The 15,835-nt window shown below is 38.6% G+C and overlaps 1 protein-coding gene across 1 annotated transcript; it reads left to right on the top strand.

Annotated features, from left to right (window-relative positions):
- Window positions 1-14,044: 14,044 nt before the first annotated feature.
- Window positions 14,045-15,757, top strand: sp8b (sp8 transcription factor b; the record flags this gene model as incomplete). Its single annotated transcript, XM_081387927.1, has 2 exons — window positions 14,045-14,065; window positions 14,411-15,757. The coding sequence occupies 2 exons, from the start codon at window positions 14,045-14,047 to the stop codon at window positions 15,755-15,757; spliced, it is 1,368 nt and encodes a 455-aa protein (XP_081244053.1).
- Between the last annotated feature and the right edge of the window lie 78 nt (window positions 15,758-15,835).

Raw genomic sequence — 15,835 nt, forward strand, 5'->3', positions numbered from 1 at the left:
CACCACAATCGATAAGACACCATTCTGCTCATAGACAGTGCTCCAGTGTATCAACAATGACCGCACCAGTCCGCGTGGTCTATGATTGACAGCTCGCTCACGAGCGAGGGCGGGTCTGTGTTGAGACGCTGCTGTCAATCAACAATCGTGGGAGGGGCGTCCGACCGTGTGACGTCACACGGTCGCACGGCTTGATTTGAGACAGGGGAAAACATATAAGAAGATAAAAAAAAAAACCACTGGATGGATTTTTATCATTTTATGATGGTTGCGTACAGGCACTGCCAACACACATTTCAGTAGTTTTTTTTTTGTTAGTTTTGTAAAGGTTTTGCTGTCAGTTGAATGGGTGATAGGACGTTGGCTAATTTATTTAACGAACTGATATTTAACATGTATGTGCTGTTAATCGATGACGTCACTTACGACCCTGAAACTAGTTCAAATGCGTTTTGATCTTTCACGGTAAACAAATATTGATGAATGTTCTGTTATTTTAGCAGCGACAAAATAACCTCTCTACAACAGAGGGAAGCTCCACGATTTCAACATTTCTGAAGAAAGCTGCCAGAGAGGAAACACAGGTGAAGTGAGGAAGCTTATTAAATAACTTTACATCCATTTTTTCCCACAATATGTTTTACCTATATCACCATACATGTTTTTTCCTTCTTTTTATTATCTCAAATTTAAAAATTGTATTCATTTAATTTATTTTAAGAAGGCTTTGACATTCAAATGTCAGTGACGCTATATGAGCAAAAATCAATTAATATGTTCTAAAACATAAATTCTGTTATCCTAAGAAATTATTTTCTGTATATTCTTCTTTCTCTTTTCTGCATTTCACCTTCTTCTGTAGCTTCTTTCCTTTTATTAAACATGGAATTTTCTGCAAATAAAATAGAATAGAATTTAATAGGGGTTTGTATTGGTTTCCATTGATACCTAAATGTATTAACTGAAAACAATATACAATTCCCTATTATAATTTATAAGGTTTTTATTTGAGTTTATCAGTTCTATGCAGATTTCAAGGTTATGGATCAAGCACATTCCCAGGACTAAAAGTGAGAAGTGTATTAAAAATAAATGCGGACGTCGAATTTTGGTCGTTAGGACGTAGCCTACCTGCCATGCTCCAGCAACGTACAGTTATAACGTCGCCACAACGAATGCAGGAATCACAAAGTTATGTTGCTGGAACGTTATTTGTCACGTCCCACCGACAAATATGGTCCTTTGATGTTACGTCCTCGCAACATGACAGTTTGGTCACTGAGACGTACCAGTTACGTTCTTGCGACATGCCACTCTATCGTCGCCACGACGATTATGGGAATCACAAAGACAATGTAACTGTGTTAGCTGGGTTTGCATCCTAAGGGAGTGGAGTTAAGATGCGAGAAAAGGAAACGAGGATGCACAATAAGAAATGAAAAGCACCCCATATATTCGGTTTGTGAAATATTTGGCGCCAGTGGGTGGTGCATGCATGAATATTCATGAGTTTCCCATGTTGTATGTAGGTGTGTCTTTGAGACAAAAAAAAATATTACAAGCTCCTCAAATTGCAACTTCATGGGTTATTTCGAAAAGGTAAAGTTTCAGTGTTAATCATAAACTGCAACAGTTCACATTATCTAAACATTTTGTGTATTATTGTGTACTATGTGATTAACAGTGAAACTTTATTATCTTTTCGAAATAATTAATTAAACAATTTGCGATTTGAGGAGCGTGCGTGCACTAATTTCTCTGTTCCATTCGTTTGCGCGTGGTCTCAAAGACACGCCCACAACATGGGAAACTCATGAATATTCATGCATGCACCACCCACTGGAACCAAATATCTCACGAATCCTAATATATTGTAACACAGGCGCTGGCGGGTTATTCGTCAGAACATCGGCTGCTGTCTTGTGTGGCTTATAGCTACAGTAAATAGTGTTGCGTAGGATTTTAACTAGTCAGATAGCATCCTAACATGTTTTAAACGTCAACCCTAGTTGACCTCTATGGAACCACCCATTGTCAAAACAAACCTCTAACTTCAACAAGTGAAAGTGACCAAATCTGCCTGTGCCAAAACCAAATTCAAACGATATAGGTAGACAAGACCCTTACTTGCTCTGATGACTTTTTTTCTTCAGTAGGCTTTGTTGAAAATTTCTGTCAGAGGCTTGATACAGCGTCACAGACCGACCGGCGATCACAGGTGAGGATTCATCCGCGCAGTACCGAAGCACAACCGACGTAAAAGAGCTACTACGCAAGTAATATGCAATTTCAAAGACAGATGGCGATAGAGAGGTCAAGGTTAATGTTACATTACATCACATGCTAGATTACCAAAAGACAATTCTGTAGCCTACAAAGAATTATGTTGCCAACTATGAAAAAAAATCAATAAATATCACTTGTTTTCATAATATTTTTATTGTACATAATTTTCATTCAAGTTGTTTTGATTAACATTAAAATGTTAGCCAACTTGCTAGACACATGAGTGAGAATCTGAAATGTGTTTTATGAGAGTTTATTATTGAAAAGTGCACAAGGCCATAGTGCCCACAGAAACATGTGAAGGTTACCCTTCCAAATTACTTCTTACCCATCATGCACTTGCATTTACAAAGGAGGGGAGGAGCATATAGCAATTACACTTATTTAATTTCAGCTTGGTACAATGCTGCATATCATTCCTCACAAAATAAGCTCCGCCAACACCCAAACCTACACTAATTCTTTGATGTACCATGACAAAAAGCACACACAATCTCACACCCCCACACACACATAAATACACGTGTTGCAGGGGGAGACAGCAGGCGTGATGACATGTTAAATTACCCTAGTGATGTATGGTTTAATGAACCCCCTTGTGTTGATCATGCTTCACATTAATCAGCCGGCTCCAGCAGATTCCCTTATTTTCTCAATGCTCCCCTGATAAACTGCAATTTCATTTAACCTTGGACAGCAACTTTAATAGCTTCCACAGGACAACTGTCAATACTTGCCTGGGTATACAGTGATTAAATTGCATGGCGAGAAGACTGTCCTGACTTCCTTTATCAAGCCCCTCCCTCATCTCTCCATTCCTCAATTCTCTCATTTTTACTTCCTCAACAAGATTTTTACTTAAGGAGGGAAATGCACATGGGGTTTTGAATGCCAAGTTGGACAATTTAATAAAAATGATTATGATATCATGGCCATTCACTGAGTAGTTTTGGGCATGTTAATAATATGGCAATGTTAGTGTATTTGGTCTTTGAGGATTTGATCTGCTACGCATGCTTTTGCTGCTGCCAAGCAAGTATGGACTTGCTATTGCCGTTAGATACACAGGCACATTTCTGTGAGCATATATGCTGCATGAATAGACATATATAAATCCTGTGTCCGATCTAGGCAGGTGGAGCTGGGGAGGTGGAGGGTTCCTGAGAACTTTGATAGTGTTAAGACTAGCCTACAGCGAACACTTACACATATGTATCGCAGATCTCATTTAGCCTAAGCCACCTCTAAAAATGAGTCAAGCAAAGAGAAAATTGGAGCCAGTAAAAAAACCCAATAAAGAGCTAAGCATAATCTGAATGCTCATTAGCTTGTACTGTATGTATCCACATGTTGTAATGCACACAATCAAACTAAAGATACAATTTCTCATATCAGTTACATCTTTATTTCCCCTAAAGTGTCTCAGACTTGCAGAACATGGTCGTGTGTCTACTGCCAAAAGTGATTTCATACATATTATTTAGGGCTTTAGGGCTTTTGTTCAGCTTTCTTTTTCAGATGAAGCAGTGCTGAGAACATCAGATCCAGGTCCTCCAAAAGAAGTAGAGAGCCCAAATTTGAGACCTTGGCGACTGACGGCACCAGAAGATTTGAACCGGCAATATTCCTAAGGTCTCGGTGGCATCTTTCTGCGGGTTTTCTGGTAAGTGCCTAGAGAAAAATATAAATAAATAAAAAATATATAATTTGAGACAAAAAGTGTTTGACAGACATTTCATAAAAAGGGAGCAGAAGCAAACTATATCTCTTGGTTTTTAGGGCTATTTAGTACAATGCTTGTAGGATTTTTTTTTCTTCGAGTACAGGAACATTATTTGTTGCAATGACATGCCGCCAGCTATCTCTAGAGTCTAGCTTTGCAGGTGCCTGCTGACCTCAGCACAGTTACAGCGCCTTTCTGTCTGTGACATCTAAATTCTCTTCGTGTCAACCGAGCACAAATTATAAGCCAAGAGACATCAGCTGACTGATTAAAAACAAGTGTCAGGCTATGGAAGGACAAAGGAATGTCTGTGAATAAATAAAAAAAATCAATACACCTCCCTCCCCAAGTGAGCAGTGTATGAAGAAGACCATACTCTGGAGGGCATCAACTATAACATCAACAAATATAATAAACATAAATGTAATAATTGAGATGATCTGTCAGTGATTGCATAAGTTTGTTTAATCGCAATTATTAAAGTGGTCATCGGATGCCCATTTTCCACAAGTTGGTATGATTCTTTAGGGTGTTCATGTAAAGTTTGTAATATACTTTGGTTAAATTTCCTCAATGGTTGTGTAAAACAACAGCCTTTTTATCTCCTCAAAAACAGCTTTGTTCACAGTAACCTGTTTCGGAGCATGTCTCTTTAAATGATAATGAGCAACTGCTCACCCCACCCCTCGCTTCCATGGGGGGTGTTGAATGGCTGAGGGCAGAAATATGCTAATATGGGACAGTGGGCGGAGCATGAGCATTATGAGATCAGTGCTCAGAAAATCTAAACGGCCTGATTATTGAGAGTGTTTAACCTTGCATCACAATAATTTGTGATTGTCAAAACATTTGGTAACTAAACAGAATTATATTAAGTTTAGTGACAACATGTTACAATGTTTAGCTACATGGTACAATGACTGGTAGGCTACTGTTTTTATTCTTGCTTGACATCTTGATTCAATATCGATTCATTTAGATAATTATTAGGTACAGTAGATACATGTTCATTTTTCTCAAGAAAAAAATCTCACTAATGCTGTAAACATAGCCTACAGAGAGCCCTGTCAGCTGGTATTATTATTAAAGGTTAAAAAAATAACAACAAATGAAATAAAATGTGTTTTTTATTATAATAACAACTTTATAATATGATATAAGTAAAAAAATATAATATGTAGCCTAATATAGTGGACATATTTTAACAAAACAATTTTTTCTAGCCTATATATGGTCATTAAATGGCTTTCCTGAGGTAAATGTAATGTTATGTGACATTGTTCTGCAGCTGTTTTATTGACCCCTTACCCCTGTTGAAAAACACTGATTGATCCGAGGTATATACATTTTGGTAAGTCGGATAAGGTTATTTTTCAGATAGGAATGTTGTTCCAGGATCAGCAAAATATGTCGATGCAGGAACTAGGGCTGCACGATTCATGCTAAAATGTGAATCACTATTTTTCTCTTACACGATTCTCATTTTTTTAACCAAAGATTATTGCACTCAAGTACAAAAAAAAAAAAAAAAAAACACAGGACATTCAGTATAATAAAGTGCAGGAGTAAAAAAAGGAGTAGGCCTACATAGTAGCCTACTTACATCTACTGTGTTTACGGGAATACTCGACTTGGCTGTTTTATACATTTGTGTTTATTTGGCCGTTTAGGCGCGCAACCGAAGACAAAGGCTATACTATATGCTTGTCCGCGTTGCGCTCGAATCATCAACTGAAATCTGCGCGGATTATCAAAAATAGGCCTACTACACATTTATAGGACATAAAAGGGTCTCTGCGGCAAAAGTGAAAGTAAAAGCACAGCAAAGCACAGCACCCGTTTCAATAAAAGCATATTAAAGTTTATATAGCCTACTTTTACATTTTCGCTGCTGTTCTAAAATGATTTTCTGCTTGAATCCCAGTGCAGGAGCTGTAGGTTACAATTTACATATTACCACAGAAACGTAAGCGGTTAGTTGATTGCTGTGGTGACACTCGCGAACAGCAATGAACACGCACTTTTGCGGTACAACCGCAAATATTATTGAATATTATTATTATTATCATAAAATAAAATAATACACGGAAAAAGAAATACACGGAAGTGAATCGCCATCATTAAGAAATGACATCGCATTTATGTTTGAATCGAGATCGTGATTTTTTTTTTTTTTCTCGATTAATCGTGCAGCCCTAGCAGGAACATGTCTTGACAAACTCACGGCGAAACAGGCGTGCTGATTGGAGCCCAAAGAACACTGAATGTAACATTATGAAATCTGAAACACTTTTATAGGCTATGTGAAAATAAATTGGATACCTTTAAAAAAAAAAGAAAAGAAAAAAGAAGTTGCTGCCTTAAACTTTTTAAGTAGCCTACGTGATTTAAGTTCAATCAACTTGGATATTTAAGTAATTTCAACTTAAATTACATTAAATTGACTTTAAAAAAATAGTTTAATCTTGTATAGCTTATAAAGAAGTTGTAAATTGCTTAACTTATTTTGATGAGTTAAAGCACTGTAAAAACATGTTGTCAACTTATTGATCATATAAATTTTTTTTTACAGTGTACTAATAGTTTGCTGTCAATGCAGACTTTTGATCATGGATGCTTTTATTTGGAAAAGAAAATACAATATTGTGAAATGTTATGATTGTTTAAAATAAGTCTTTTCTATTTTAATCTATTTTCAAATGTACAACTTATTCTTGTGAAAACAAAGCTGAATTCTCAGCATCATTACTCCCGTTTTCAGTGTCACATGATCCTTCAGAAATCATTCTAATATGCTCATTTGGTGCCTTATCAAAAGAAACATTATCATTATTTATTATTATTATTATGTGTGATTTCAAATGTTCTCTAAACAGAACCTGAAAACAAATATAATTCTGGATCATTTCATTGTCTAATACTGTAAGTCTAAAAAGTCCATGAAACACTTCACAAAGTTATACTAATAGAAGCAAACCAATGACAATCATGCAGGGCCCCTCTAGAAGTGAGTTTGCTAAGTTAAATGTTTTGTCACAATGGCAAAAGAAAAAAGAAGTTGCTATTGTGTCACCGCAACATAATGAGGTAGGCAAATACTTGTCTCTCCGCCCTGTCTCTCCCCTGTCCCTTCCCTCCCTTTCTGTAGTGGTGACAGGCACACGCTCTGGTCTCCATTATGGCTGTGGATGGACAGAATGGGCAGTTGTGGATAATTACTGAAACTGTAGGAGTCAGGGCTGACTCTCAGCACTTTACTCAGAGCCACTGGCTCTATGGCTGTCCCTCACATTGACAAACTTGCACACACCCAATGGAGTAATGTAGGAGACAGAAAAGTGAGCTATCTATCTATCTATCTATCTATCTATCTATCTATCTATCTATCTATCTATCTATCTATCTATCTATCTATCTATCTATCTATCTATCTATCTATCTATCTATCTATCTATCTATCTATCTGTCTGTATTTAAAAGTTGATGAATAATTCTTGACTTATATGTTATTGTACTGATTTTTTTAGGTTGACATATTTAGTGAATATTTCTTTCATATTCATGGTGCATACTTTTTATAAGAACATGCTCACATTAGCAGCTCAGTTAACTGTTTGCAAACCATGACTCAGAGGCATTTTTCCCTCTTTTTGTCCGCATGCTTTTAATCTTTCAAATAAAGACTATTATCTAATTAACTAGACTAAACTACAACTTAAAGAATGCCTTTTAGAAAGAAGCAACACCAGTCTACCCAACACACACACACACACACACACACACACACACACACACACACACACACACACACACACACACACACATAAACTGCTACCCATCCCTCCCAGCCAAAGGGGCTTCCATCCAGGCTGACAATAACCCAGTGGCAGCTGGTCGATCGATACCCGACAAAAGCTCTGAGGTTGGGGCAGTCAAAAGATTGTTAACTAGCCATTTCATCTCACAGACATTTAGATGATTGTTTCGTGCTTCACTGCACTCCTTCAGCGAGGGCTGCTGCCACACCTGTGCAGGGGCCTTTACAAAGCCTGCTTACCCACTCCTGATGACCTCACTGGACAGCAAATTGCCCGACAAACCCTCTCACACAAAAGCATTGCTCCTGAGAATGCATCACACTTAACCATGCATGGCTGAAGGAACACAAGTGATAGATACTGTATTTGCATTACCATATTGCCAATAGACTACTACCTATTTTTTTTTTTTTTTTTAAAAAGCACTTATGTAAAAACGATGGAAATGTGTACTGTGACATTTGTTTATTTATTTATTTATTTATTTTAATTGTTTGTTTATTAAAAACTAATCTATCTATCTATCTTTCGTTCTGTCTATTTTTCTATTTTATCGTGTATTCTATCATTCTAGCTCTCTCTGTATATTTATTTATTTATCCATAAATCAATCTATCTATCTATTTATCTATCTATCTCATTCTATCTCTCTCTGTCTGTTTATTTATTTAATTATTCATTCATTTTATTATATCTGCCTGACTGTCTGTCTGTATGTCTGTCTATCTATCAATCTTTCATCTGTCTGTCTATTTATAATTGTATCTATTATTTATTTATTTTGTTTTTATGTTTTTATTTATTATTGATCCATATTTTTTGACATCTGTCATGTTGTATTGTCTGTGGGATAAATATAGGCTATATATTGCCTATATTAGGGGTGTAACGATACACGTATTCGGATTGAACCGTTCGGTACGAGGCTTTCGGTTCGGTACACATTACAAACCGAACGGTTCGTTGGACCATTTTTCCTGCCGAACAACATTTCGTTATTTCAAATGTAGGCTCATAATCGACCACAACATTGCCCAACATCAAATGACAAACGCGGAACGAAACTGCGCTAGGCTACTCCTTATTTTGTGCTTCACGGACCGTTTATCAGTTTTGACCATAGACTGTAAAAAAATAGTTTTGACCAGTTCAGCGCGAGCCGATCTTGATCAAGCGACACTACACCGCGCTAAGAGATCCAGTTAAGAAAGCATTTGAATTCGCCACTGAAGTAATAACATCGCTGCGAGTCCGAGATCTAGTGAGAAGCATTCACATTTCTCCGTTATTAACGGATCAAACAGCGCTGACGTGGAAACCAGGAAGAAGCATTGTGCTTTCAAGTAACGTTACGTCGGTTTTATTTCGACATTATGAATAAAATTGCTGCCCTCAGATGTTAATCTGAAATAAAATAAACCTTTGTTTATTACTATTACATTTATTTTTTTTCATAAGGAGCTGTTTTTGTTTTATATGCTCCTAAGAAGAGTCAAGTAGGCTAGGCTATAGCTCCATCATTGCTCAAAGTTAAAAATGACCATACTTTATGATGTTAGTTTTAGTTTAAAAAAAAATAATTAAATCTTCAAATTTCTCTGGCATTTCTTTATTTTTGCTGTATCGGAAACGTACCGAACCGTGACACCAGTGTAGGCTATCGTATCGAACCGAACCGTGAATTTTGTGAACGTTACACCCCTAATATATGGCTATATAATCACTTTGTGATTATATTGTAGATCTGAGAAACTCATGTCACTTGTCACCATATTGCAATCCAAAGGATTAACTTTTGAAACATCTTAACGCCCCATGCAATCCCCAAATTAAAGTTTTTGATCAAAAAAACGTTTAAAATCATAGCAAAATATGACCTGTTGTCATATTTAAAACCTAAGAAAATTTACATCTGTAATTTATTAAGTGCATTGGCTCCTACTGTGTTACATTAGCATGTGATTTGTTGGTTAATTAGAGGGCTTATGATAATGATAATGACCACATAGCCCATGATGCCATGTTTCCAGGTGTTTAGCTTTGGTGATTAGCCGCTGGATGCCTCCTCCCCCATCTAGTGTCCACACAACACTGATTAAATCAAGATGAATGAGTTATTGGACACGGGACACATATAAGCGATGTACGCTGATGTATGTCATGACAAATACCACCTTATCTGGTTGGTGTGAATTCATTAATTACCCAAATGCAGCTTATTTTCGTTGCCAACAGGGTGTTTTAAATACACAAGTGCCTAGAATAATGTCATAAAATGACATGATAAATGTGTTTTTGAAGGGAGTACGCTGTGTGCACACTTGTCCTAGTGATCATATGTCAGCTTTTACACTCCTGTGATCATGTCTATGGTTGTGTGATCCAGCAAAAAGTCAGCACATGGTCTGTGGCCCTGCTCTAGTAGTTCAATGGGGTTGTGGGACGTGGGCCGAGGGTTGGGGCTGGGATGTGGATGTGGACTAGCGCTCTCTGAGGTTCATCCAGGCAGAGCCAGGCTTCCTGCTCCTCCTTTGTCACACCATTTGGGCTCTTGTGTCTCGGGCTTCACTGCTCTAGCCTCACTTGGCAGCCCTGCACACACAGGGACATCTGGTCTCTCTGTCCCACCTCCTGCTGAAAAGAAAGAGTCCGGCCATGGCCCCACATTTATGATATTTTACAAAAGCATTACACTGAACTATAGAAACAATTCATAATGCTTGAAATAATTTGTAAAGCAAGTGTGTGTATATATATATATATATATATATATATATATATATATATATATATATATATATATATATATATATATATATATATATATATATATATGTAGGCTATGTACACACACACACACACACACACACACACACACACACACACATATATATACAATTCATGGCCTATAAACAACTACTTTTCTTTTTCTTTTTGCTAGAACATTTAACCTGTAATCCTTTAGACAGAAAACACAGATTGTTAGTAAATAAACTCTTTAGCAAAACTATATGCCAACTTTAATCTTATTTAACAAGAAAATCTGAATTTCGATAAATAGATAGATAGATAGATAGATAGATAAATAAATATGCATAAATATATATATATATATATATATATATATATATATATATATATATATATATATATATATATATATATATATATATATATATATATATATATATATATATATATGTTTAAACAATATATAATTGTCTTTCATGAAAGTATTAATTTATTTTTTAAATCGATGCTTTCAACGTTGTCCTAAATCTTTATTACTAGTTTCGAATTCCGGCAATTAGTCTGATGTTCGGCAGGACTCGGACAGGTAGACCACTGGATTATCAGTTTTCCTGGATAATCATAAGATTAAAGAGGAAAGTGCTCCCACCATCTCCGGGACACAGCCGCTGACTTCCCCCCTTTTCTTTTCGCAAAATTATTGAGAGCAAGCAATATTAAACCCATTTTGTTCGTGCGCACTGGGCCAGAATAACGCGATGATTAGGGCCACGAATGGGACAGGTTTCTTCAGCTTGATTTCATGACGGTAATATAGCCCATGCATGGGAGAAGAAAGGCAGAAATGGGGACATCTGTTCAATGCAAGCCAAAGGGAACCTCAGTGGCCTATATGACATCTTGGGAAAGAAAGCAACAGGATATTACATGCACTAACGTTTTGTTGTTGCTTTTTACTCCTGGTATATATATATATATATATATACAAAAATATATACGTTTTGTTTTGTTCGTTATTTTCTTTAGTTTGATGATTTACAGTATTAAACCTCTGCTCTGATATGTTATACACCACGAATGAACTTATTTATTTTATATAGGCCGCTATATTTATTTGCACATTTTGCCCCTTTACGTTCTAACCTTTTATTAATTTAATTTTAATTTTTAAAATTGATTAAATTGTTAGCAGTGTTTTAATATTAAAAACACACACATTGCTGCGCATGTATCTAATGCTCTGCAGATCACACAGTTCTCGCGCATCTCTCGCGCTGTCTTGTCAGAGGACATGAACACATGTTTTGATTATACCACCGGTGGCCGAGCGGCTCCTCCGTTATTCGTAATTAAACTCAATTCCCAAAGTAACATTTATCTTCCAGGGTCTGCGCGTTCCCTGTGCGCGAGCGCCACTACCTTCTGCTGTGCGAGAGGAGATGCGCGCGGGGTCAATCAATAAACCGAGGACACAGACACGGTATGTGCATCATGCATCTGTTGCAATCAAACAATGCTGCAGTTTATGGGACATTTGTGTGTGTGTGTGTGTGTGTGTGTGTGTGTGTCATTTGTATTTTGGTTGCGCATGCACGTTATGGATGTATATTGCCGCGAAGTTTTACTACATTTAGCCTGTTTGTCTGATGCTTTGGTATGAAAATGTTTTACTGTGAGATAGAGATTCCATAGTTAGAAATGTTATGGGGTTTTCTTATTTTTCTAATTACAAACCTTCTGAAAAAAAAAGAGAGAGAAGTAGCTAGTGAGAAAAGTTAAATGTTGCTGTATCCTAATGTTCTGGAAAACTGAAGCAAAAGTTGTAGGTTACGTTTATTTTATTTATTTTTTATCTCAGTTGCATTCAGTCTGTAATTCAGATGAATTTCACGACTGAAATTTCAAATCGGCGCGAATGATTCCCTTTTAATCCGACGTCTTGGTTCATTTTTTGTTTCGGATTTTATCTCCATTTTGAGTTCAACTGCTTCTTGTTCTCTGAATTAGAAAGGGTAAGAGGAAACAACAGAGCTGTTGTGCAAATCGAAGAAACAGAGAAATGAATCTGATCAGCCATCTATCACTTCTCGCAATAAAAGAGGCGACACGGCGGAGGCAGATGATTTGATGAATAATCTTCGGTCGTTTTAATTAACTTTTTTTGCTGTCCTATAATGACCAAGTTGGTCAACGGAGCCGGTCAATAAGAATGTTAATATCAAACAAATAAAACTTCTCATGATTAAAAACCTCCTGCTTTATTAAATTTGAAATTCAAATGAAATTTATGCCTCCGGTCCACGGCGCATGTAAATAGAGTAGCCAGGGCTGCATCATTATCCTGAGAGCATTTCTGCATTCATCGTCCTGATATCAATAGCTCGCCACTGTATTGCTGTTGAGAGTTAACAGAACACAAAAGCCATATTCCAGCTTGTAAAGACGCTTACATGCATTATGTGAAATGTTTTTTTTTTTTTTTTTGTACTGACCAACACGAGTTAACAAGTTCACTCGTGCGTAATAAAAACAACAATATATTTCGGAAAACACACCAGTCCTGAAAAAGCCTTGTTTGTTACTTGTCGTTATTGTGTGTTTTATGGAGAGCGGGAGAGAGATGTCATAATTCTATGAAAGTTGCGAGAGTTTGTAGGCCTATTTATTTAACTTGCAATGCATATACATTTTAAATGTAGGCTAAATTTTGTTTATTACATGAAAGTTTTATTAAAAGTGGTAGTTTTCCAAACAAAATCAGGTGGTCAAACATTTGAAGATCAGTTCAAATTATAACCTGTTCGTTTTGGTGCATAATTTCTTTAAAATAGTAGTTTGAGAACACTGTAAAAAAAAAAGAAAAGTTGCTGCTTTTTAAGCATTAAACTGAGTTGAATCTTGTACTCATGAAACAAGTTGAAAATTGCTTATTTTGATGAGTTAACGCATTGCAAAAAACACGTTGCAATAACATATAATTTTTTACAGTGAATCTACAAAACAACCTGTAAGACAATGACAACGACTTGCATAAGAGTGATATGACAGTTGCTCTTTTACCATTATCAAATTGTAGCAGACGTTACACAGTAATAATACTAATAATAATAATTCAAAACAGATCAGGGGCAGTAAACTTATTAACCTCTTTACAAAAGAATAGAAAAGTTTCCCCCAAAACTTCCAGTCCTTCTCATTTAACTTCAGTTTTATTATGAGGGGGGTGTTGGAAGGGGTGGAGATCTTGTCTGAAGTGCTCTATCGATGACCTCACGCTAGAATGTGGCCGCGTGAAGGTACGGCTCTTCCTGATTGGTCGCCCGTGTCACAGCGGCACTTCAAAGCCGTGAGAGGAGCTACAATTGTGCTGGAATGGGCGGACCACATCATTGTATTGCACACCTCTAAAAAAACAGTGCTCTGATTCATAAATATAAAAAGATCCTCTGAGGAGGGCACTTTTGTGATGGCAACTTCACTTCTAGGGGTGAGTCTAAGGAGTTTCGTGCTGGTTTAATTAGTTTCCTTTATTGTCCTGCCGTGGGGATTAAAATTTCTTGGGTCAGCCGGGGAGAGAGTCACTTGATTATGTTTTAAGCGAGAGAAACGAGCAGGAGTTCCATTTCTCAACTACGACATTGTATGTATAACATTCATTGGTATTTATATGCTGTGTTTCGCTTTTGTTTTATGCTTGCGACTGGTTGTATTTCTTTCCTACCACCATTCAGGTATGCTAAGGTTGTTGGATAGCAAGTCAAAACTGTTCTCTTAATGCACTTAGTTCCCAAATGCACCATCTTTGCTTACCTTCTAATTCATTTTGTTCCAGGAGGAGCCGAGATTGGGGTCGACTCCTTTAGCCATGTTGGCTGCGACGTGTAACAAAATCGGGAGCCCGAGCCCTTCTCCTTCCTCTATTTCGGATAACTCCTCTTCGTTCGGAAAAGGATTCCACCCGTGGAAACGAGCGGCGGCCAGCAGCTGTAGTTTAGGGTCCAGTTTATCCTCTTTCACTCGGAATGGTGGTGGTTTAAGCGACTCTTTTGGCACGAACTCTTCCACGGGATCCAGTGCCTTTTCCTTAACTTCTGGTACTTCACCCAACTCTCACTTCGGAAACGACTACTCCGTTTTCCAGGCTTCTGTTTCCAACAACTCTCAAGAGCCCAGCCACCAGCCCATGTTTATTTCCAAGGTGCACACGTCCGTGGACAGTTTGCAAAGCATTTACCCGAGAATGAGCGTGGCGCATCCCTACGAGTCGTGGTTCAAGTCCTCGCACCCTGGCATTCCCACGGGGGATGTGGGCACCACGGGCGCATCCGCGTGGTGGGACGTGGGAGCCGGCTGGATTGACGTGCAGAACCCGAACGGGGCCGCGCTCCAGACGTCCCTTCACTCCGGTGGGCTGCAGACTTCTTTACACTCTCCTCTGGGCGGATACAACTCAGACTACTCGAGTTTAAGCCACTCTGCCTTTAGTACCAGTGCGTCCCCGCATCTCCTGACCACCGGTCAGCACCTCATGGACGGATTCAAACCCGTGCTCTCCTCGTACCCGGACTCCAGTCCCTCTCCCCTGGGTGGAGCGGGAGGCTCAATGTTGACAGGGGGTCCGACGGCCTCGCTGGCGGGATCTCCGCGGTCCTCAGCGCGGCGCTACTCGGGCAGAGCGACGTGCGACTGCCCGAACTGTCAAGAGGCGGAACGGCTGGGTCCAGCTGGCGCGAGCCTCCGAAGAAAAGGGTTACACAGCTGTCACATTCCCGGTTGTGGGAAAGTGTACGGCAAAACGTCGCACCTCAAGGCTCATTTGAGGTGGCACACCGGAGAAAGGCCGTTTGTGTGTAACTGGTTGTTCTGTGGGAAGAGGTTCACGCGCTCCGACGAGCTCCAGCGACATTTACGCACGCACACCGGCGAGAAGCGCTTCGCTTGTCCCGTGTGTAACAAGAGGTTCATGCGGAGCGACCACCTCAGTAAACATGTCAAAACGCACAGTGCCGGAGGCTCGTCAGGGTCGGGGTCTGGGGCGAGTGGAGGGAAACGAGGGAGCGACACCGACAGCGAGCACAGTGTGCCCGGTAGCCCCTCGTGCCACTCACCTGACCTGTTGCAACCTTCCGAGTCTGTCCAGACCACGGGCATGAACGGCCGAGCGAACTCCATCGATTAATCCCATTCAAAATGCACGTGACACAATTTCTCGAATGGACTAAACTTATTTGACGGCTCACAAAAGGTTGTGCTGTTC

This window comes from Scardinius erythrophthalmus, assembly GCF_964197995.2.
Source record: "Scardinius erythrophthalmus genome assembly, chromosome: 16".
NCBI lineage: Eukaryota > Metazoa > Chordata > Actinopteri > Cypriniformes > Leuciscidae > Scardinius > Scardinius erythrophthalmus.